This window comes from Argopecten irradians, chromosome 8, assembly GCF_041381155.1.
Source record: "Argopecten irradians isolate NY chromosome 8, Ai_NY, whole genome shotgun sequence".
In the NCBI taxonomy this organism is placed as follows: domain Eukaryota; kingdom Metazoa; phylum Mollusca; class Bivalvia; order Pectinida; family Pectinidae; genus Argopecten; species Argopecten irradians.
In genome coordinates, this window is record NC_091141.1 from 21,638,779 (window position 1) to 21,665,148 (window position 26,370).

Below are 26,370 nucleotides of genomic sequence, written 5' to 3' on the forward strand. Positions count from 1 at the left end.
AGTTTACACATCCTAAGGTGTTACTATCGACAATTAGTATTATATAATGATTACACTGAGTTTACACATCCTAAGGTGTTACTATCGACAATTAGTATTATATAATGATTACAATCAGTTTACACATCCTAAGGTGTTACTATCGACAATTAGTATTATATAATGATTACACTGAGTTTACACATCCTAAGGTGTTACTATCGACAATTAGTATTATACAATGATTACACTGAGTTTACACATCCTAAGGTGTTACTATCGACAATTAGTATTATACAATAATTACACTGAGTTTACACATCCTAAGGTGTTACTATCGACAATTAGTATTATACAATAATTACACTGAGTTTACACATCCTAAGGTGTTACTATCGACAATTAGTATTATATAATGATTACACTGAGTTTACACATCCTAAGGTGTTACTATCGACTACAATTAGTATTATATAATGATTACACTGAGTTAACACATCCTAAGGTGTTACTATCGACAATTAGCATATATAATAATAATGATTACACTGAGTTTACACATCCTAAGGTGTTACTATCGACAATTAGTATTATATAATAATTACACTGAGTTTACACATCTTAAGGTGTTACTATCGACAATTAGCATTATGTAATGATTACACTGAGTTTACACATCCTAAGGTGTTACTATTTACAATAGTATTATATAATAATTACACTGAGTTTACACATCCTAAGGTGTTACTATCGACAATTAGTTATATTATATAATGATTACACTGAGTTTACACATCCTAAGGTGTTACTATCGACAATTAGTATTATATAATGATTAACACTGAGTTTACACATCCTAAGGTGTTACTATCGACAATTAGTATTATATAATGATTACACTGAGTTTACACATCTTAAGGTGTTACTATCGACAATTAGCATATATATATTATGAGTTTACACATTTAAGTGTTACTATCGACTAGTATTAGTTTATAAGGTTACATACCTATTTACACTTCCTGTTACTATCGACAATTAGTATTATATAATGATTACACTGAGTTTACACATCCTAAGGTGTTACTATCGACAATTAGTATTATATAATGATTACACTGAGTTTACACATCCTAAGGTGTTACTATCGACAATTAGTATTATATAATGATTATACTGAGTTTACACATCATAAGGTGTTACTATTTACAATACGTATTATGTAATGATTACACTGAGTTTACACATCCTAAGGTGTTACTATCGACAATTAGTATTATATATAATGATTACAACTGAGTTTACACATCCTAAGGTGTTACTATTTACAATACGTATTATGTAATAATACTGAATACTGAGTTTACACATCCTAAGTGTGTTACTATCGACAATTAGTATTATATAATGATTTACACTGAGTTTACACATCCTAAGGTGTTACTATCGACAATTAGTATTTATAATAATAATTACACTGAGTTTACACATCCTAAGGTGTTACTATCGACAATTAGTATTATATAATGATTACACTGAGTTTACACATCCTAAGGTGTTACTATCGACAATTAGTATTATATAATGATTACACTGAGTTTACACATCCTAAGGTGTTACTATCGACAATTAGTATTATATAATGATTACACTGAGTTTACACATCCTAAGGTGTTACTATCGACAATTAGTATTATATAATGATTACACTGAGTTTACACATCCTAAGGTGTTACTATCGACAATTAGTATTATATAATGATTACACTGAGTTTACACATCCTAAGGTGTTACTATCGACAATTAGTATTATATAATGATTACACTGAGTTTACACATCCTAAGGTGTTACTATCGACAATTAGTATTATATAATGATTGCACTGAGTTAACACATCCTAAGGTGTTACTATCGACAATTAGTATTATATAATGATTACACTGAGTTTACACATCCTAAGGTGTTACTATCGACAATTAGTATTATATAATGATTACACTGAGTTTACACATCCTAAGGTGTTACTATCGACAATTAGTATTATATAATGATTACACTGAGTTTACACATCCTAAGGTGTTACTATCGACAATTAGTATTATATAATGATTACACTGAGTTTACACATCCTAAGGTGTTACTATCGACAATTAGTATTATATAATGATTGATTTACACATCTATCGACAATTGTATTATTATTAATGATTAACTGAGTTTACACATCCTAAGGTGTTACTATCGACAATTAGTATATTATATAATGATTACACTGAGTTTACACATCCTAAGGTGTTACTATCGACAATTAGTATTATATAATGATTACACTGAGTTTACACATCCTAAGGTGTTACTATCGACAATTAGTATTATATAATGATTACAATGAGTTTACACATCCTAAGGTGTTACTATCGACAATTAGTATTATATAATGATTACACTGAGTTTACACATCCTAAGGTGTTACTATCGACAATTAGTATTATATAATAATTACACTGAGTTTACACATCCTAAGGTGTTACTATCGACAATTAGTATTATACAATGATTACACTGAGTTTACACATCCTAAGGTGTTACTATCGACAATTAGTATTATATAATGAATGAGTTTACACATCCTAAGGTGTTACTTACGACAATTAGTGTAATGATTACACTGAGTTTACACATCCTAAGGTGTTACTATCGACAATTAGTATTATATAATGATTACACTGAGTTTACACATCCTAAGGTGTTACTATCGACAATTAGTATTATATAATGATTACACTGAGTTTACACATCCTAAGGTGTTACTATCGACAATTAGTATTATATAATGATTACACTGAGTTTACACATCCTAAGGTGTTACTATCGACAATTAGTATTATATAATGATTACACTGAGTTTACACATCCTAAGGTGTTACTATCGACAATTAGTATTATATAATGATTACACTGAGTTTACACATCCTAAGGTGTTACTATCGACAATTAGTATTATTATATAATGATTACACTTATTGAGTTTTACACATACCTAGTTTACACACATCCTAGGTGTTACTATCGACAATTAGCAATTATATTATATAATGATTACACTGAGTTTACACATCCTAAGGTGTTACTATCGACAATTAGTATTATATAATGATTACACTGAGTTTTACACATCCTAAGGTGTTTACTATCGACAATTAGTATTATATAATGATTACACTGAGTTTACACATCCTAAGGTGTTACTATCGACAATTAGTATTATATAATGATTACACTGAGTTTACACATCCTAGTGTTACTATCGACAATTAGTTTATATAATGATTACACGAGTTTACACATCCTAAGGTGTTACTATCGACAATTAGTATTATATAATGATTACACTGAGTTTACACATCCTAAGGTGTTACTATCGACAATTAGTATTATATAATGATTAACTGAGTTTACACATCCTAAGGTGTTACTATCGACAATTAGTATTATATAATGATTACACTGAGTTACAAAGTTTACACATCCTAAGGTTTTACTATCGACAATTAGTATTATATAATGATTCACAGAGTTTACACATCCTAAGGTGTTACTATCGACAATTAGTATTATATAATGATTACACTGAGTTTACACATCCTAAGGTGTTACTATCGACAATTAGTATTATATAATGATTACACTGAGTTTACACATCCTAAGGTGTTACTATCGACAATTAGTATTATATAATGATTACACTGAGTTTACACATCCTAAGGTGTTACTATCGACAATTAGTTTTATATAATGATTACACTGAGTTTACACATCCTAAGGTGTTACTATCGACAATTAGTATTATATAATGATTACACAGAGTTTACACATCCTAAGGTGTTACTATCGACAATTAGTATTATATAATGATTACACTGAGTTTACACATCCTAAGGTGTTACTATCGACAATTAGTATTATATAATGATTACACAGAGTTTACACATCCTAAGGTGTTACTATCGACAATTAGTATTATATAATGATTACACTGAGTTTACACATCCTAAGGTGTTACTATCGACAATTAGTATTATATAATGATTGCACAGAGTTTACACGTCTAAGATTTTTACTATCGACAATTAGTATTTATATAATGATTACACTGAGTTTACACATCCTAAGATGTTACTATCGACAATTAGTATTATATAATGATTACACTGAGTTTACACATCCTAAGATTTTACTATCGACAACTAGTATTTTATAATGATTACACGGAGTTTACATATCCTAAGGTGTTATATAAGTGTGATAAATAAACCCTAGAAATGAAGCGTGATAATCAGTAATAAGTGTGATAAATAAACCCTAGAAACGAAGTATGATAACGAGTAATAAGTATAATTTTAAGCCTTAGAAATGAAGTACGATTATAAGTAATGGGTGTGATAAATAAACCCTAGGAATTAAAGTATGATAATAAGTAATAAGTATGATAAATAAACCCTAGGAATATCCGTTTGTTTCATTTTGTATGTACTATGTGTGTCTATTGTATGCCTCCAGGTTGTGACGGAGATAAAGAAAAACAATGTTGACGAGATATAGAAAACCTTAACCATTGGTTCATTCTTATTACGTAGAAAACACTTTATGTTATAGTATTATCTGTATCACATACGAGCATGATTCATTTAGAACACACAATATGGAGTTCTAATTTTAAGGACGGTTAAATTCTTTCTTTTTAATTCCTACATCATTTATAGGTTACCATCGTCTAACTGTAACTCTGAACTCATAGTTCCATGTGTATCAATCATCGAACATATATACAATTGATACAAGCCAAATTTCGGTAACTCGACCTAATGAAAATTATGGCAAAACGTCAAATATCATGCGAAATAAATAGTCTTCGAGTTATACGAGTGAAGGAAGTTCAAACTCTCCCAATGAGTTATATTAAATGGGCATTGTTCGACAATGTTGATGTTCTACGCTTGAGTACATCGATACCCTGTATTATCTCTGTCATGCAATTTGATGTGTTAAAGAACACTATATCATAATCATGTCTGATTTTCTACTCGTATCTTAGTTTGGAAAGGATTCAAGCACTCGCTTTGCTGAATGTGAAACAACAGTAAAATAAATAAATTCACTATTTGTATTCAGGAGGAAGTCTGTTAGGCACCGAGTTTCAATACGAGCAAATGCTTCTTCAATAAAATACCACATCAGAAATTATGAAATAAATAATCTTGCAATATATATACAGAGTACAGCCGAGTTCACATTGAAATTCGACTAGCTGAAGTATCATAAGGGATATGAGGATCCGTCTGTCTAGCTGTAGGGGATCATAAAAGGGTACTATACTCGATGAATTAAACATAGACATGTGAAGAGATGGACCCCCCCAATTTATTTCCCACCCTAGTCTGGTAACACGGAAAGGCACCACAGCGCATAAATGTAATAGACAAAAACTATTTCAAAACCCGCTAGGTTGAACAGTCAGAAAGACATTGATTCGACATCGTCATATTCTAAGATTCTCAGTTTGACTAAACTAGAATATATAATATTAGGCATACTGTAGGTAGTGGGACTAGTAACATACAGTACATTATATACATTGTTCGGGTATCGATATACATTTCCTTATCAAATAATCAATTCATACCGTTGTAAAAATCAATATCACTATAAAAAATTGATAAGATATTTAAGGAGGCGTAGTGTAATAAATGCTAGCTAATGATTATCTTCCCATTACAATATACATTCAAGTGGTCATCAATTTGATATAACGTCAAAATACACCTTGTATGGAAAAAATGTGCCCATTCAATATAGCCACGTATGGTCTTGAAGTCGAAAATGATTATCTGGACATTGCGTATTTATCTTAAATATATACATATTAAATTATTACGTCAATACTTGTATATTAAGTTACGTTTAATTGATATCGAAACATTTATTTATTTTTCGTTTAACCTATATCTTCAATCTGTTGCTGATATATACGAGTGAGATTTTAATACATTTGTTACAGATTACTCTCAAAGATTCAAATATTGTTTTTATACCTTACGATTTTCTCTTATTCTAAGAAAATAAATTCATACACAAGTAATTATTATCATGATATTCCTTTAATTTATCTTCTTGAATCAAATTCAGTGAAAAATGCATAAAGTATAATATATTTCGAATGATATAAACATAAAATTTTAATTGCCTCGTCCTATGGTTATATAAGAGACATATACATAGTTATGTATACCATTTTATTCCATTCTTGTTATAATGAATTTGTTTGTTGTTAGAATTCTTTGGTTTAGAATATGTGTTTAACCTCTCTCAGCTACCGTAGGCTAAGTTCCCTTACATTTCAAATATGTACCGTTATGTATTTGTATGAATCTATTGCATATCTGGCTTGCTGCAGTGTGTTTTAACAAAATTTTCGGAGTATAAGCCTTTTGAACATGAAAGCAATTTATTACGAATATATTGCAATTCAGTAATATTTTCATAATGTACATATCTTGTAAAATCACACAATCTGTCAGATAAAAACAAACATTGATTGAACATTGTTCTTAAGTATTAAAGTTTTCACCAATCAACGCTACACTATAATTACATGCCTTTATTTCCATCAATTCTTTGGTATTGCTCAGTCAGCTACCAAATGTATAACACTTAAAAGATGGGGACGCCAGTGTCGAATCTTTACATTGTACCTGTAATATTGTTAATGCAATCTTTATACTAGTACTATTTACATCTAAATTATGATATAGAAGATATTGTTTACGTCAATTTCTAAATCCATGGTGTCAATGCAATTCAAATTAAAGAAAAAGACATAAATATCGCCATGGAATGATTCATATCAATAAAAGAAAAAAATTCTTCAATCTGTGATTGCATAATGATTTCACATTAACACATTTAATTATTCATTTTATCGATAAGGAATTCACTTACCTGTGTACAGGAATGCTATAGAATCGAGCGCGAAGCGTCCCACGCCAGTCGTTCGGGGTCTCATAATGCAACACAATAGGAGATTGGGATAGTGACGTCTTAATATACCTAGGGAACACCTATTCCTCGTGGGTAATTTCTGCTTGGCACCTCTTGCACTGGGCCACGTGCTAGTGGCGCTTTTTATCGTCACACTGGTACCCTAGTCCGGCCTAGCTGTACACCCCTGTTCCACACTGTATCCAGCGACCATCATCACAACACTGGCACTATTCAAAATCTATATCCGCCAAATTCGATTTGATTGTGTAGTGGGTCTGCTTGGAGTTGCTTAGTAACGTTATTGCGCTATGGTCGGTATCTCCAAATTGTATGAAGTACTATGGCACATTCATAACACTTAAAGATCATATGTACTATATATACAAATGTACATCATGCGTGGAACCACTTTCTCTGAAATGCTCTAATTTAATAACATTTGGCGACCAAACTTTTCAGATACTTCAATATTTATATTCCCCATTATAGATTAACGATACAGACAACATCGTGTAACGTGAGTAGATAAAATATGGAATTAACTAGAATTCCTAACTCTCCACTGTGCAATGTTTACAATTCTTGTATTTACATTCCATGATGATGCTAACAAAAATGTAAGATAATACAATGCTAAAGGAGAGCACACACGATCGACAGCAAACTATCCCGCCATATTTGATTATGACACGAGAAGAGTCAGTCGAAAGAGTAAATATACACTTCACTCCACGACATGTGCATCTGTAAATAGCTTGGCAGTCGATCAAACAGAAAGTGACACACATGTACACAAAGATACAATTATTTTTCCTTCACAAAGTTTTAACAGGACTGGAAGGCATCCTGTGGAATCATTAATCCACAGTGCTCTACCCCAGTCCCGACTAATCCGGCCGACCGTTTTGTGAGTTAGTTTGATGGTATGATGGAGGGCAGCTTTATTATAGCGTATAAACACTGTTGGCTTTGGATCAGCTGATTCTATCTGACCCAAGGTAGGAATAAAACTCAATCAATGAGTGTTCGCTCCAGTCCAGCGACATGTGCAAAGTTTATATGCGAGCCTGCCATGAAGAAAACGATAAGGCGACGAAACTTACGCCTATGTTTGGACTAACATCAGGATTCATGGCTTCGTCAGCACTCCTTATAATTAAGAGACAAAAAACGTTATTGAATTAATCTGAATCATGAACGATATAAAATAAAAATGAATTAGTGTTTTTGCCTCGTCTGAATGAAAAGTAGCGTTGCGTGTAGAATAGAGTAATTAAGTTAAACTGGATGGAGATAGTGTTAATCTGTAATGTTACTCCAGAGTGAACAGTGACCCTGGCTACATGTTAAACTGATTATAACAACGATAATCGATATAGTAAAAGTATGTAACTATGACGAGCATCATACTACCATATACACACCACTATCAGATAGCAATAGACGTGATGCTGACATCATTAACAAACCAGTTTAAGTAGCTTCTTTCTGATCTCTTCCGTTTAGGGACACAATTGTAAAACCATTAGCCTTCATACGCTGTTTGCTTTTCACATGCAATGGTAGGAAGTATCTTAACTTTATACAGTTGGGTTAGTTCCGGCATCACGGTATCTTCTAGCCTGTAAACATTTGTGAATATTGAAATGTCAGCTTTATATGATGTTACTTTCCTTTCTTGAAAGGTTTTGTTTACTTTAAGTTTTAAATGTTTTAATCAATTATTATACCTAAATTTAATCATTTGTTTATATCCATTTACACCGCCATTCAACAGATGAACACTATGATGTTTTTTTTTTAAATTTCATTTGACAATCACCAGTTTATAAAATCAAAAGAAACACTAAAATTACAAGTTATGAAAAATGGAAGTCTTATAATGGTTGATATTTCCTAATACATTTTCAGTTCAAGTCTACAGGGATGCAAATGCTACTCAGATATAGCAGGAAGAGATTGATTATTACGTTTGAATCTCTACCCTCCCCGATTTCATATATAACAGATTAAGGAACTTATTTTACAAACAAAATAAAATATATTATTGATAATACATTTTGAAGCAGTACAGGTGAGAACTCCTTCGGAAATATTTAGACTTCCTCTAGGGTACAAACCTATTTTTTGAATTGATAAGAAATCTTATTTAACATTTTGTTAGCAAAATATTACCTAGTTCCTTTACAAGCTGTTTTTCACGTTTCAAAAAGCTATATCCCTTTATTGATACGTGCATCATTATAGTTATGGTGATGATCCTTTCAGGATTTGTTTACCTTTCATCTCTTTCTCCAAAAACCTGTAATTATTCAATAACTTTAATATAAAATTAAGTCATGATTATTAATATTGTATCTTGAACGAGAACACTTCCGTGTGAAGCCAATATTATTCGGGGAGTTGACCATAGGTCGTCTCAAAGCTGGCAGGTCCTATTAAACACAGATGTGTATTTTGTATATATATATATTTGTTGCGATGCACATCCCTTCAAGCTCGAGGAAAATATTTGTAATGCAAAAAAAAAATAATAAATAAAATAAAATAAAATGTTTTATTCGACCAGTCCCTCAATTTCAAATTTGAGCTATGAGGAATAAGTGTCCACACATAAGTTAGCTGACCGTGATGAAAATAGCTGACATTAAGGACAGATTTCAACAATCTTCCTTAAACTAGGAGATCGATATGTAAGCTGTTTTACTATTATACGCTTGTTATATCAGATAGCAATGTAGTTGATGCACTAGTGTGATGACGATGCCATTATACGCAGCGTAATTAATGAGGGTGGAAGGACGGAGGAGAGATTCTGATAGAGGTTGTTTTTCTTTTTCTCTTATCTATGTTTGGTTCTCATCTCTTCTTCCTAACGTCTTCCTTGACACCACCTAACTTTTGGCTGTCTCTTTGTCGAGACACTTCATAATCGATAAAAGTGTTAATTTCTGCTCCTGCTTCGCATTAATGTAGTGAGACGACTGGTTCGCCCGTTATCAACATAATGTGACCGGATAGGGTGTGTTGCTTGATGTCTTCGGCGGCATGCTTCCGTGATATAACACTTAAAAGGGCAAGTGTTACCATTATACAAGAAATACAACACAAATATACTACAGTCTCCCTAAATAACCAGCATGCAGTCGTCCCACCCCCTTTATGCCGAGTATAAATGAAACGGGAGTATAATATTTTACATTATTTGATATAACACCCAGAATGGCGTATTGTTGTCTTAAAGTGTAAAGTAAAGCCTAGTTACAGACACGACAAATGATACGGGTTAAACCCTGACTAGCTATTAGTCGCTAGTCGGATGCTGTTGTAGCGTTGACCATTTGATTGTCGTCACACCGTAATGTTATTCGGGTGACCGACATAAGGTGACAATGAGGTTAATTAACCTTCATAATGACAAATTAAATGATGTATGCTATTCACACCTTTAATCAGATAACCTTAACATTGTTCGCGAAATCAGTGACATACGGTAGAATATGTCGGTCATTCTAATTCCGGTGTAACACGTGTTAGGGCACGCATCTTTACAGCCTATAGAAGGAGTATATTCGATTTAATTAAATTAAATAAAAAATGAAAAAAAAAATCAAAATTAAAACCTATCGACGGCAATCAATTACAATCTAAATTGATTTACGGCTAAGAAATCGAATTAACACAAGGCAATTAGTCATAAATAGACAGTTTGTTATTTGCATGAAGAGGTTACAAAGCGAGTGATCGTTTAATATAGAATTTATTATAAAGTTGTTTACTAAACGGTACAAATATAAGCTTTAGTGAGTGTCTTTTGTAGATTTTGAAAAATAAATAAATTGGTGTAATGAGTGTTAAACAAATTCTATATTCAACAAGAACGAGTCGTATGACCTGTTCCTTGAAATTGAATATTGTGTAAAATGCATATATGTCTGCAAATATATGCAAATAAGGTGAAGTGATATATTCATCAGCAAAACGACATTAATCAAAAGTTAAACTAGATCACGAAACCGTTAATGTCAAATTCTTGTTAATAAGGAGCAACTAAATTAAGATATGTTACTTATTTAGCTTCTTTTGAAGTAAACTTTCTTCTGAATTGTAAATTGTGTATGTATACAATTTACAATTCATTGTCGAACTATAGTATGCAATGTACAATTATACGATCGACATGGCGTCATCTACTCCACGCCAAATATCATCAAACCATTGTGTATTCAAGTTCAAGTTCATTCAAAGTTTGATCAATCTACCAAACTTTTCGTTCATCCCAGAGCGACTATTTTATGACAGCAGTGTGTACCTCAAGTGACGGTCCATATAGAACATAGCAATATGGCGTTATTTAATTATTGATGACGTCGACAAATTGTGACAAGACACTTCATTAGAATGCGTACAGAGTTTACACCATGTTAATCAACAGCTGTACTGTTTATTTAATATTCTGACAGTTTAGTATTATCCATCTGTAGAAACATTCGGTATAATTCATAATTCATCACTTTTATTTCTTTGCTTCAAAGAAATGTAGTACAAATAACAATGTTTCCGAGGTATACTTGATTATTTTAATCAATGGTGGTGAATACAGTGCATAGAAACGTTCTGCTTACATTTATAAAAAATTGATAAAAAGTATTGATAATGGGTTTACCGAAATTTTTAGAATAAATGAAAGGTATTCTGTACATGAAAATATATAAATATACTTTGATGAATACAATGAATATGTAAGTAAGACAAGTAGTCGTAGTCCACGTATCATTCCCAAGTGTAGCTGAAGTTTGAACCTTTCATACGTGAATGGTAAATATTGTCAAATTTCTCACTCTCCGTTACAGTGAACCAGTTCTTCCAATCTCCAATTTTGCCTGTAAAACAATTAATTATCTAACTGGTTCGGATGTGATATTTCCGTCTACTGAGACAATCATGCGACGTCATATATAGATTATGACGTCAAAACTACATGTGACATAATAGTGTTATTGAATATGTGTCTTACGATAATGATGACATGGCCAGTTATATGATAAACTAAATGCATTTTAACATGCAGGAAATGTTTATCGAAATATGCTTTGAATGAATATTATATATGATAGTTGTATCGGTTGTGAAGTAAATGTTTGGCACTTCTGTTACTGATTGCCATAATTGGTTCTATAAAAGATAATTTAGTGAATATACCGAATATGAGAAAACCCTTAGACATTATGTTTGAGACATCAATATCAGTCGTTTCCGTGTGTATCTTACCTTTACGGTACATGACCGTTTGCATTTGATCATTTCGAGCTTTAGCCATAGCGAGTTTATTGTGTTTCATTTCATCGAATCCACAACATGTGTTAACCTGGCGTATGAAATCCTCATCTCGGCCCAACTCTAAAAAGTCTGATATCCGGCGGATATTCTTCAAACCATCCTGTCAATGTCACAACATAAAACAGTTTCTATAATTGCGCTTTGTATTAAAGATCATACAATAAGTAGTCGTTTAAAGTAACTCGTTTACCACTTAAGCGATATGCTGGTTTTATTTGTATTGCTTTAACTGCTTCACAGACTTTGGTAGAAGAAAAAATCCATATTCAAAATGAAACATAAGAAAGTAATACATGTTTTCCTTTTTACAACACTAATAGATTAATTGATAACTACGATTTGCATTTTAGCGAAGCATATTCATAAATACCTAACATGCTTTGTACCATGGGAATTTTTTCGCAGATAATCTGCAGCATCACTGTTTCAATTGCCAGTTATAGTCAACTGACTGATTAGATTAATGGCTTATTAACAGCCAGTAAGGACGACCCTCCGTGTTTGCAGTACGCTGTCAGTATGTAAGTCAGCATGATTTTGGAGTCTACACCATATGTTTCTTGTAACAGTAGAAACACTTGACCTTTTTATAGCGTTCTACATCACACTAAAGCATGCCTCCAAAGGCACGGAACAAACACACCTCACTCGATCACATACTTACAACACTGAACAAACACACCCCACTCGATCACATACTTACAACACTGAACAAACACACCTCACTCGATCACATTCTTATAACACTGAACAAACACACCCCACTCGATCACATACTTACAACACTGAAGAGAACACCTCACTCGATCACATACTTACAACACTGAACAAACACCTCACTCGATCACATTCTTACAACACTGAACAAACACACCCCCCTCGATCATATTCTTACAACACAGAACAAACACACCTCACTCGATCACATTCTTAAAACACAGAACAAACACACCCAACTCGATTCTTACAACACTGAACGCTTATTAACAGCCAGTAAGGACGACCCTCCGTGTTTGCAGTACGCTGTCAGTATGTAAGTCAGCATGATTTTGGAGTCTACACCATATGTTTCTTGTAACAGTAGAAACACTTGACCTTTTTATAGCGTTCTACATCACACTAAAGCATGCCTCCAAAGGCACGGAACAAACACACCTCACTCGATCACATACTTACAACACTGAACAAACACACCTCACTCGATCACATTCTTATAACACTGAACAAACACACCCCACTCGATCACATACTTACAACACTGAAGAGAACACCTCACTCGATCACATACTTACAACACTGAACAAACACCTCACTCGATCACATTCTTACAACACTGAACAAACACAAAGGCACGGAACAAACACACCTCACTCGATCACATACTTACAACACTGAACAAACACACCTCACTCGATCACATTCTTATAACACTGAACAAACACACCCCACTCGATCACATACTTACAACACTGAAGAGAACACCTCACTCGATCACATACTTACAACACTGAACAAACACCTCACTCGATCACATTCTTACAACACTACAACACTGACACCTCCTCGATCAAACTTACAACACTGAACAAACACACCTCACTCGATCACATTCTTACAACACACTGATCACATCTTACAACACGAACAACACACCTCACTCGATCACATTCTTACAACACTGAAGAAACACACCCCACTCGATCACATTCTTACAACACAGAACAAACACACCCCACTCGATCACATTCTTACAACACTGAACAAACACACCTCACTCGATCACATTCTTACAACACTGAACAAACACACCTCACTCGATCACATTCTTACAACACTGAAGAGGACACCTCACTCGATCACATACTTACAACACTGAACTAACACACCCCACTCGATCACATTCTTACAACAACGAAGAAACACACCCCACTCGATCACATTCTTACAACAACGAAGAAACACACCCCAGTCGATCACATTCTTACAACACAGAACAAACACACCTCACTCGATCACATACTTACAACACTGAACAAACACACCCACTCGATCACATACTTACAACACTGAAAAACACCACTCGATCACATACTTACAACACACACTGATCACATAAACGAACAACACCCACTCGATCACATACTTACAAACTGAACAAACACACCTCACTCGATCACATACTTACAACACTGAACAAACACACCCCACTCGATCACATACTTACAAAACTGAACAAAAACACCTCACTCGATCACATTCTTATAACACAGAACAAACACACCTCACTCGATCACATACTTACAAAACTGAACAAACACCCCACTCGATCACATTCTTACAACACAGAACAAACACACCCCACTCGATCACATACTTACAACACTGAACAAACACACCCCACTCGATCACATTCTTACAACACTGAACAAACACACCCCACTCGATCACATTCTTACAACACAGAACAAACACACCCCACTCGATCACATTCTTACAACACTGAACAAACACACCCTACTTGATCACATTCTTACAACACTGAAGAAACACACCCCACTCGATCACATTCTTACAACACAGAACAAACACACCTCACTCGATCACATACATACAACACTGAACAAACACACCCTACTTGATCACATTCTTACAACACAGAACAAACACACCCCACTCGATTACATACTTACAACACTGAACAAACACACCCCACTCGATCACATTCTTACAACACAGAACAAACACACCCCAGTCACCCCAGTCGATCACATACTTACAACACTGAACAAACACACCCCACTCGATCACATTCTTACAACACTGAACAAACACACCCCACTCGATCACATTCTTACAACACAGAACAAACACACCCCACTCGATCACATACTTACAACACTGAACAAACACACCCCACTCGATCACATTCTTACAACACAGAACAAACACACCTCACTCGATCACATACTTACAACACTGAACAAACACACCCCACTCGATCACATTCTTACAACACTGAACAAACACACCCCACTCGATCACATTCTTACAACACAGAACAAACACACCCCACTCGATCAACTACTCACATATTACAACACTGAACAAACACACCCCACTCGATCACATACTTACAACAATGAACAAACACACCTCACTCGATCACATACTTACAACACTGAACAACAGAACAAACACACCCCACTCGATCACATACTTACAACACTGAACAAACACACCCCACTCGATCACATACTTACAACACTGAACAAACACACCCCACTCGATCACATACTTACAACACTGAACAAACACACCCCACTCGATCACATTCTTACAACACTGAAGAGGACAACCCACTCGATCACATACTTACAACACTGAACAGGACACCCCCTTTAGGCTGAAACAATCTTTCTAAGTCCCCGTGCAACTCTTGTAATAACCTAACGTTAACCCACCCTTTGTAGGTCCTCGTAATACAGTTGTAATATGGGCGTGTCTTTGTAGATACTTGATAAGGCTTCCTCCCAAGCGTTTGTATAGTCAAACCAGTTGTGGAATAGTGTCGCTAGAAAAAAACCCAACAACATAGCGGACATTAATATATGTAAAAAAGACATGAATTAACATCATATAAATAATGCTTGAAATTTCATGAGTGGCTGTGTAATATAAAATTACATGTATATAACAGGTAAATGCCATATAATGGTGCTGTAGTATAAGATTCTATTAATCAAATAACCAAAATTACTCGAAAGGAAGGCTTAACTTTCAATTTCGTTTCTACACTGTTGGACAGTCCGGATAGGATGTGGCGTGTCTGTATACCATGACAATTTTGTAACGTTATATATTAAATTAATAACTTTGAAATTACTCGTGACGTCACAATTGTGTATTACGATTTTCATGACATGGCTGAACGGGGCTGTCATGTGACATGTTTGGTTTGGTCTTATGAGTTTAACATTCTTTTTTACAGACTATGTCTTGTAAGGACGTGTCAGGTTAAGGAGATGGAGGAAAGCCTAAGTACGCGGAGACAAAACTCCGATCAGCAGTCGGTACCTGGCAACTTCACCACATGGGATTCAAACTCACAACGCAGAGGTGGAGTGCTTGTGGTAATATGTCGGGGGATATCTTAACTACTCGGCCATCGTGAACCTAAGATTATCTTCGGAATTCTCTGGTAATAGGGACATGGTGAATTGATAAATTTCGTAATTCGCACACATTATATCATTAGGCCCATAAGTTGGTTTCATTGTCTTTGGCTTTCGTATTATTACAATTTCTTCGCTATGTATTGAAGAAATGTTTTACCAAAAAAATGTGAATTTCACTTGAAAATATATCAATAATGACAATTTCACATAGTGTCAAAGGCTGTCTCTCGCAAATAATCTCGTATAGCCTACAGCTAGACTGTAGTTACATTGTATGTTTCACACGGTAGTTATAGGCAGATGACTATTCAATGTGCATGTACTCGTATGTTTCACACGATAGGCAGTGATCCGCTCTGTTGATGTTATTGTAGCAGTTGTAATAAATGTAATCAGTAGATAGCTTTTTCAAAGCTTGAAACACAAGCAAAGTGAAACCATGAGCACATAAAATATCATCATGTTAATTTCAATTGCATTAATTCCTACTTTTAGTTTCTGTGACCTTGCTATCATCTTTGAGAACAAAAAATCAAAACAAAAAGAAGGAGATTTATTCCATGTATTGCTATTGTTGGCATGATATGAATTAAAAGCAAAAAAAAAAAAAAAAAAAAAAAAAGATAAACATTGAATTTTATGCCAATATTCGGAACAAGAAAAAAGTGCGTTATTTTAAGCATTGGATTATCTATGATTGAAGCATGTAATTTTACGTCTACCACATCGATCACATTTTCGTCATTTGCGTTTATATAATCGAACAAATCTTTAAATGTCTTATGGTACAAGGAACAACAACATCTCTGTCAAATGTTCTCACAGTTGCAACATAAACAACCGCCATTTTTTCATTCGTTTTTTCTTAATCTGGTTCCCTTTTGCAGTTATACTTTCGTTTTCCTACCGATTCAAGCGCTCAAGTGATAAGAATTTCAACGTTTCTAAAGCAAAAACCAGAAACGGAAAGGGAAAAATCGGACTTGCGTTCTTCAGATTTCCTGGCTGAAATAGGGGCGGTAATTTAAAAAAAAAATTTGTCTAGCTTTTCCATTTTAGGGGCGGTAAATCCCGAAGAACTAGGTTTCAAATGGGTATGGCCTGACTAACTCACACGTATTCCAAATGTCTAAGTTCCAGTGTAGGTTACTAAATCTACAATGAAGTCGGAGTCCAGATAAGTTTTGAAGATGGTCCTTCCGACCAATGATAGCGACACCGGTTCTAGGTTGCAATTGGTAGCATTTAAGATTTGTAATTCAGTAATGTAAATAATAAACAATTTAAGTTGGAATAAATGTAACAACTAATTTGTTAAGCATTGTAAAACGTCGTTCTCGAACTTTAACAAGAACAACCTTTTTTGCAAGTTTGTATAAACATTTTGATTGTCTAATTTGAACTAGGCTAATCAAGCACCACTTTATGTAAAAACTTAAAATTATCTTACAATTTTATCAATATTTTTGTAGAATCAGCTGAAAGCTGCACGGGTGGAAAAATAGACTCAAACAAGGCTTCCCTAACGACGAGACATACTAATGGTATTTGAGAGCTATTTGGAAATCCATTTCATGTCGTAATCTTTACACTTGAATAAATATCCTTTATCAATAGTAAATTGGATAATATTTCATAGAGTTTGTAACGGTGAAATGACTAAAATGTGCTGATGGAAGATATCTCTATGCATGTCAACTAGATAGTTTTAGGAGGTCTGAGACTTGTCAATAAATGCCAACTTGATTTTAATATAATAAAAGGCAACACACACAGCCTACATCGTTCGAGTCATCGTTTCATAACTGAAGCCACGACAGGGACACATTTTGTTTAATGTTATTTATTTATAGCATGTAATATAACTTTACCTAAGCATTGATGTCACTATTGTTTAACTTTTATCGGGGTTTGAACAAAATTGATTGCAAACTGTATGAATCCGCGTAGTGACATCAATGTTTATAACTAATTATATGCTCTATTTGATTCTAGTAATTTTCCAGGGGTTCTTTTTTCAAATCATTACGCAAGGTCCATGTCTCTATTGTGACGTCACGATAACGTCGTGAATTCCCGCTATTCTCAGTTTTTGTTTTCCATTGGTGTATGCAAAAAAGTATTTGCCAATCAGAAAGCAAGATTCGCTATGAATACAAAGAGAAAATTATTATTTCAAATTAAACATTTAATGGCCTTACACATGTACACTAACTGCCGGCGATAATCGGTTGTACCGAATGGGGCCCATCATATAATAACCACCCCCTCTAAAATAAATAGTAAGTAGTACTATTCATACTGTCAACAGTAAATCGACGTAATTTAATGTATATATCGTATACCATATTAGAAATCATATTTCAATCGTTTGATTGTTTAATTAACGTTTTATTAACAGCTAGGGTCATGTAAGGACAGAATCCCATGCATGTTAAGCGTGTAAGTTGTGTAGGGTGCGTGTTTAGGGAGACTGTGGTATATTCGTGTTATTTCCTCTTGTATAGTAGAACTGTTTGCCCTTTTTATATCGTTTAATAATGATACGGCTATAGATGACGGTGATTAATTAAAGATGCTCCACCGCTGACAAATGGTATTTTTTCACTATCAAAAACAGGAACAGACGATTTAGTATTTTTCTTCAGCTGCAAATGTTACTTAGTTTACACTATTACCACTATTGAAAAGTTTGAGTTTCTAATTTTACTTCAAGTTAAAAATATAAAAAAAAAAACAATTAATTACATCCCGAAAAAATTCCGACGCACTATATCCTATATGGAATGAAGTACTGATTGTTCATGCACCAAAGGAAAATAAATTATTTTGTATTATTTTTTGTGTTAATTAGACATATATATACACGATTTAACACTAATTATTGTTCAAATGATTAATATCATATATTCTCTGTCGGCGGTGGAGCATCTTTAAGTTATACAAACCTTTATTTAAGAAGACTGGGAGGTAGGCCGAAAAACTACATTTATAATAATGGAGTTTGGTGAGGTGATGGTAATGTGACACCGCTATGTCTTTCGGATTCCTCTGTATAAGTATAACCTTATTCTGGTTGTTTTGGAGAGAGGTTGGCAGCTGTCGAGGGAGAAGGTGAGTGTTGAGAAGTCGGGGAGACGCCACAGAATCTAGTTGTTCAGTAGTTCTGAACTCCAGCATGAACTTCTCCTTGGAGTCGGGATCATAATTTGTTGTACCAGACAGCAACATCTTACAGATCTCCCATACCCAGTGTGTACCTGGCCAACACAAAGACGAATATACATGTAAGACCATTATAATCAGTGTCAGCATAGTGAAGATGTATCATCTAAAGAGTTTATTATAAAGGCATGCACCCTTTCTCTCCAATACACAAAGCTTCTGGGCTTACATCCTTAAAGATATGAATTAATTTATCTTAAGTAAAAAAAAGTAGCTGCCGTGAGATATCAATATTCCGAAACAATCACAATTAATCTTATATTTACATAATTATAATATTGGACAACAACTTATCTTAATTATCGTTAAAATCATTGTCTTCAATGCATCAAAGATCAGCGTTAACTTAAACACCTGTAATTAACACGGGTAGAATAAGCTCCCGTCAGCACATGCCATCGTGGAGAATAAATATTGGAACAGCCAGCAAAAATATGGTTCTTCGAACCTATCATCACTAATCATGCGGACACGTGCTTAAGATATAACATAATGTTAATCATCTATAGCAAAATAAATCATTCGAAAACTATCCAATTATTACTGCAAAATTAATATTCGGATTGGTTTTGACTAAAAGCAGTTAACGCCCATGAAACTGCAATGGGTATCGAGGTTATATTTGTTAAGTAACAACTGCAATGTTTCAAGCTACCGAAAAGATGTCGATTTCTGAAGTATGTTTCAAATAGGTATTATCTTTTTGATAAATGACGGCATACATTTGTATCTGGAAGTCGTCATTGTTGGGCGACAGATGAGATTTTCGTGACGTCACGTAGAATAGGTGTTAAAATACATGTACTGCTAAAGATATCTATATATATATATCGGAAAACACCACGTCTCCAAAAAAGGACGTTTCTATGACAAAGTGATAGTCGGTTCGATATGCAGACATGATCACTGTGAAAATTGTCAAATTAAATCTTTTGATTAACAACACATAGTGCATATGGTAAATTGTGTTTAGTAAATATTAAATATCAAAGAAACACAATTTAACAAAGCATGACAACCGTACAAACCTGCTTTCATGAAGGCACATATGAAAATGTCGTCCTTCCGACATGGCAACTTCCAAGCATTTCTTATTAAAGGTACGAGATTTGGGACTTTTCTCTCCAGTAAGAAATCCATGCTGAAATGCGTCTCGTCTATCGATATCATGGATTCGGATGTCCCGTCAGGAAAGTGCAGACTATAGACATCTTTCTGATCATAAATTATCTCTGAAATTTAAATAATACCATCATTTTTTGTGTCGCCTGCAACGCAAGTGCGACACATAAGTATCACTATGTCCGTGTCGTCGGGGTCGGCGGCCGGAAAACGGTTTCCGTGCGATAACTTAAGTACTTATTTTCCGATTTCAACCAATCTTGGTATATTGCTTTATATTCATGAGATCTGGGATGAGTTCGATACTGGTTAAAACCCGTCAATATTTGCAAGAGTAACAGGACTTTGAAATAATCAAAACAGATAAATCCATGGTCTTCGCTCGATAACATTAGTATTTATTGTTTGATTTCAACCACATTTGATTTATTACATTATATCGATGAGATTTCTGATTAGTTTGATACTGGTCAAAATCCGTTAATATTTACAAGAATTACGGGACTATCATATTGTTAAAACAGACAATGTCTTGGTTACGGGACTTGATAACTTTTAGTTATTAACACTATTTGCAATTGTAATTTTTTTGTCATGTTTAAACTGCCGTACTGGCGACACATCCACTTTCGTGGAATTCTTGTTTCAAAATAAGTTATGCATTATTAGTTATGTTGAGTCGCGATATGATCCTTCAGGCTAGGTTGGACTACTAGTGCAGACGTGGAAAAATAATTGCAAAGGTTTGATATACAGACATATAAAAATACTTTGGAGTATTTAAATATATATCTCATACATTTTATCGTATCTTATCTGCAACATGATTACCATTGTTTAATCTGTTGTAATCCCATTGATAGTATTATAGTGATTTTAATTTGTAAAGTTTGCTTAGTCATAGGAAATATTCCTATGTCGTGTATAACGCTTATTTATACATTCCAGTAGGTAAAACATCTGTTGTACATTCATTTCTACTGTGAGAACAACATCAAACTCAGTGAACATAATGAGCCGTTCACCGATATGCGATTTATTGTAAAAGATTATCAGCACTTCTCCAAAAACATAATAAGCCATAAGTATACAGAATTATTAAATTTCGGAAAATTATATGTTAAAACATATGATCGTGTTTTATGGATTCAATTAAGCGTTCAATCCGTTAATTAATTGTTGCTTGGTGTCTTCGGCAACATGCATCAGTGATAAAGCACTATAAAAAGGGCAATAGTTCCACTATACAAGAAGACACCAAGCAACATACCCCACCCGGTCATATTATACTCACAACGGGCGAACCAGTCGTCCCACTCCCGTTATGCTACATATACTTAATGCAGGGAAACAACTTATTCCATTGTAGTGTCACTGTGCTACCCTATAAAAAGTTACAAATTAAGCAATGCCTCTTTAGACATGAATCTGTTATTGCACTTTACTAAATATGTCCTTAAACATAGCTCGGCTAAACATGCTACTTTAGTTGCTTACCCTCGTTGTCCCTAGAATCCATGTCTCTCGGTCTCTATAATACTATAAAAAGAAAATTTGTACAATTATTTATCATATACTTGATGAGAGAAAAACAGGTGTTATATTATATAAATATCAAATATTATAATAAATTGAGACATCTATACAAACTCTAGAAAGTTTAAGTACCAGCCTGCGTAAGAATCACGAAGGATTCGAATCATGACGTCACAGAATCAGATCACTGTACCTTTATACATTGTACATGTATTACTGACATTTGATATATACTGTTAGTTCTGTCTAAACATGACCCTGCCATGGGAATCACTGAATGTTTGTTTGATAAATTAATATCAAATTAACATAAAAAATGTAGGTCTTAAAAGTAATTAAGGTGAATAAAAAACAGCATAAATTTCACATAATTTATCATTTTCATAATGATACAGTTGATCAATGTTGTGTGAAAATTTATTACTCTATACCAAAGATAATTTCAAATAGATGTTTTAGTCTTAACCTAATTGATAATAATAAACTACTGAAATATTTACAGACGACATAATTAGTATTCGTAAATAAAATACAAAATTATCCATACGGTTTGAAAGACATTATTTTCTATTGTTTTATGAATGGTAATATTGCGCACATTGTTATTGCAGGAGAAATTGATTAATTATGCAAAATAAAGTGATGGCACATTTCAAGCTTCAGAGACGAAAACCTGTGCCATGGCCAGTGCTTCATCATACGATTTAATATTGGTGCCTATTATTTATAATATTTCAAGTTTTAGTATTCTACTGAATAATATTTTTGTTCACAGCTAGGGCCTGCCATGCTATAAGTGTACTTGCATCTCATTCATCATTTATTCGCCCATCATCATCAAATGGTAGGCTATTTAAATCGCCTTTCGTTAGTCATATTGCATTTTGGGACCGAACGGTCAACAAGATGGCCGCCGGGCTGCCAATTTGGATTTTGATACAATTGTAGTTGAAGGTTGTAACCGCTCTTTTTCAGAAAGTACTGAAGGATTCATCATTCTCAAGTTCCATAGTTATATATATGCTTCACATAGGCCCTAGATTTGCAATATACATTTTGAAACCGATGGCCTACAGACCGCCATCTTTGACTCTGATATTTGAAGCTTGAAAAGCAGCGAAAAGATCCCTCTTTCATTTGTCAGATATAGATAAATCTTTGGTGGGCGCCAAGAAGCCTCTGTTATAATTACCAATTTTTGTTTCAATGTTTCCAAAGCCATGTTCTATGTAACAATAATGACGACATAAAAACTGAACATTCCAGAAACATATCTTAAACCGTATGGGATAGATCAAATAATCACATATGATAATGGACATAAATTAAGTACCTGATGCTTATCTACGCTCCATCCGACACAGCGTAATGATTACATAGTATGCGTTATAATAGATGACCTTGGAAAGGTCAAATTTAACCTTACATCAGTACATAAACAAGATACAACATACATTACGCGTCACTTACCTCATTAACACTGGGTACTTTAAATTTTGTCACATACAATAACGCATCAATACCGTTCTGGGAATGATGGTGGTAGAAATAGTCCTTGAAACTGACCTAAGGATGTCAAAATGATGACCATATCTTGAAAATAGCCTTCCGGGTTAGTGAATCTACATGCACCTGTGCTATTTATATCTTTATTACAGTGTATATACAAACCCGAGATATTAAAATCAACAATATATCTAGATTAGCGTTCACTTACCTTACCTTTGGAGACCTATGTGCACGTATCTTAAGATTGTGTATACACATATACACGGAAAAACGACCCAGATACATATGCGACCTATTAATCGGGCACTTATGTCCCGGGGAGATGTGTGTTAGCATCATGTTATACGATATTCAATGAAAATAACATTACATTATGGTATGTGCCATGACATAAATGTTTGACGTTTATTCCCTTCAGTAATCTATTGAGAACCATGTTTTGATCAATTAGGCTGTGATATTCATTCAAAGACACGGACAACCATGCTTTATAGGCATTGATTACAACACACGATTTATTTTGTTTATCATGCGCCAGTATAAAAGATGACTCACGCTAGACAATCTTCGGTAAACAACCGTAACAAAACGAACATGGTTAATACAAAACGAGTAAGAGAGTACCGCCAAGGACGATAACTCTACTTGTGCTAAATTAATTAAGGTCACACACCGGCATTATTATACACTAATGCTACTAGCACTACAACTATATGTTATGTGATATAATATGGTGGCGATCTTTTTGTAATTTTACATGATTTTTTTCTCACTTTATTAATGTTGGTATCACTGTCAATATATGAAATGAAATGCCAGACTGCAACTTGGTTTCCTAGTTTGACCGTGTGTACTCATTTTACAGCACTGTATACGTAAATATCCTGATTTCTGGAATTACAGTCGAAATTCATTTCGAACTCTTATTTGTGTAAAATTATATTCTAAGCATTCCAAGAAATGTGATACTTAATTAAATCTCCTAAATCTTTTCTGTTTTTGTTTTTGTTTTTTTGTGTGTGTTTTACGGCCCATCGACAACTAAGGTCATTTAGGGCCAAACTACCAGTCATGCAGCAGTTTCAAGGACAGAGGGATAAGACATTGGCAAGTAAGAACTAAAAAACACAGATTATATATTTAGATTTTATAAAAGAATTGTATGGGATATAATAGTTTTGGCTAAAACACGCGTGGAAAATTGTTAAAATGCCAATTTCCTTTAGATGATTGGAAATATGATTATATCTCACGTCCGCTCAGATGAACCTACTATCAGGATGGTTTGCACTGGGGCATTATGAAATTCAATTGTTTGTACATTGTACTTTTTCATTGTCACGATTGTTATTTTTACATATTTCAATCTTACTTTGCCCCGCAGGTAGGGCGTAAGAATTGTACCTGCTGCCCCTATTGCATGATCGTAAGAGGCGACTAAATTTAGGATCTTATCTTTTCTCTTCTTCCTAATTGACTTTATCTTTCCTAATGCCTCCCTTGACACCATCTCACTTTTGGCCTTGAGTTGAGCATTCGCCCTTGTGAGGAAGGCTCTGGGTTCTCTCCCCTGGCCGAGACACACCAAAGTCTATAACAGTGGTAGTTTCTGCTCCTGTTTAGCGCTCAGCATACAGGGAGTGGGACGATTGGTTCGCCCGTTTTCAGTATAATGTGACCAAGTGGGGTGTGTTGCTTGGTGTCTTCGGCGGCATGCTTCAGTGATATAGCACTATAAAAAGCGGCAACAGTTCCACTATAAACGAAGACACAACATGTATATATCGCAGTCACTCAAAACAACATACACGCAACACTCCGCATACATGAGAGGCCGTCCTTACATGACCATAGCTGTTAATAGGACGTTAATTAATCAAACAAACAAACAAAAAAATCAATCTTTCTGTCCAAACTGACATCATTGTAGCCCATCAAAAGAATATTTTTTCTCCCATACTTCACAGGGATATCCCGTAGTTGCTAGGGAAAATATACATGTATCTCTATCTTACACAGGGAGGTGTAAGACAGCTCACACGCGCTAGACAATAACATGACGTCGTCAATACATGCGGCGTAACTGCAGCGCGCATTGTAGATGACGTCAACAATTTTGACGCATAACGACGTTCCTGCGAGAATGGCGCGATGAAAAAGCTGGAAACCAAGTGGAATTTCATCGTATTTTCTACTAAGTATGGAGAAAAAGAATCTTACATGGGTCTGTGAAGTGGACAGGGATATCTCATCCCGAGTGAAAGATTTTGGCCGGTCAACCCGAGGCTTGCTCCTCATACATGGGAGACCGTCCTTACATGACCATAGCTGTTAATAGGACGTTAATTAATCAAACAAACAAACAAAAAATCAATCTTACTGTCCAAACTGACATAGTTGTAACCCTTCAGAAGAATATTTTATCCTCTTATTATAGAAACA

At 34.3% G+C, this 26,370-nt stretch overlaps 1 protein-coding gene across 2 annotated transcripts; it reads right to left on the minus strand.

Annotated features, from left to right (window-relative positions):
* Positions 1 to 11,415: 11,415 nt before the first annotated feature.
* Positions 11,416 to 24,157, minus strand: LOC138329663 (sulfotransferase 1C2-like). Of its 2 annotated transcripts, none has more exons than XM_069276905.1 (7): positions 24,137 to 24,157; positions 22,381 to 22,422; positions 20,790 to 20,993; positions 19,485 to 19,796; positions 15,823 to 15,932; positions 12,293 to 12,461; positions 11,416 to 11,904 (listed from the first exon to the last, which is right to left on the minus strand). In XM_069276905.1, the coding sequence occupies exons 2-7, from the start codon at positions 22,400 to 22,402 to the stop codon at positions 11,795 to 11,797; spliced, it is 927 nt and encodes a 308-aa protein (XP_069133006.1). In that variant the 5' UTR covers positions 22,403 to 22,422; positions 24,137 to 24,157; the 3' UTR covers positions 11,416 to 11,794. The 2 variants fall into 2 exon arrangements, with proteins under 2 accessions (XP_069133006.1, XP_069133005.1); XM_069276904.1 differs by lacking the exon at positions 24,137 to 24,157 and adding an exon at positions 23,890 to 24,078 and having other exon boundaries at positions 11,417 to 11,904.
* Between the last annotated feature and the right edge of the window lie 2,213 nt (positions 24,158 to 26,370).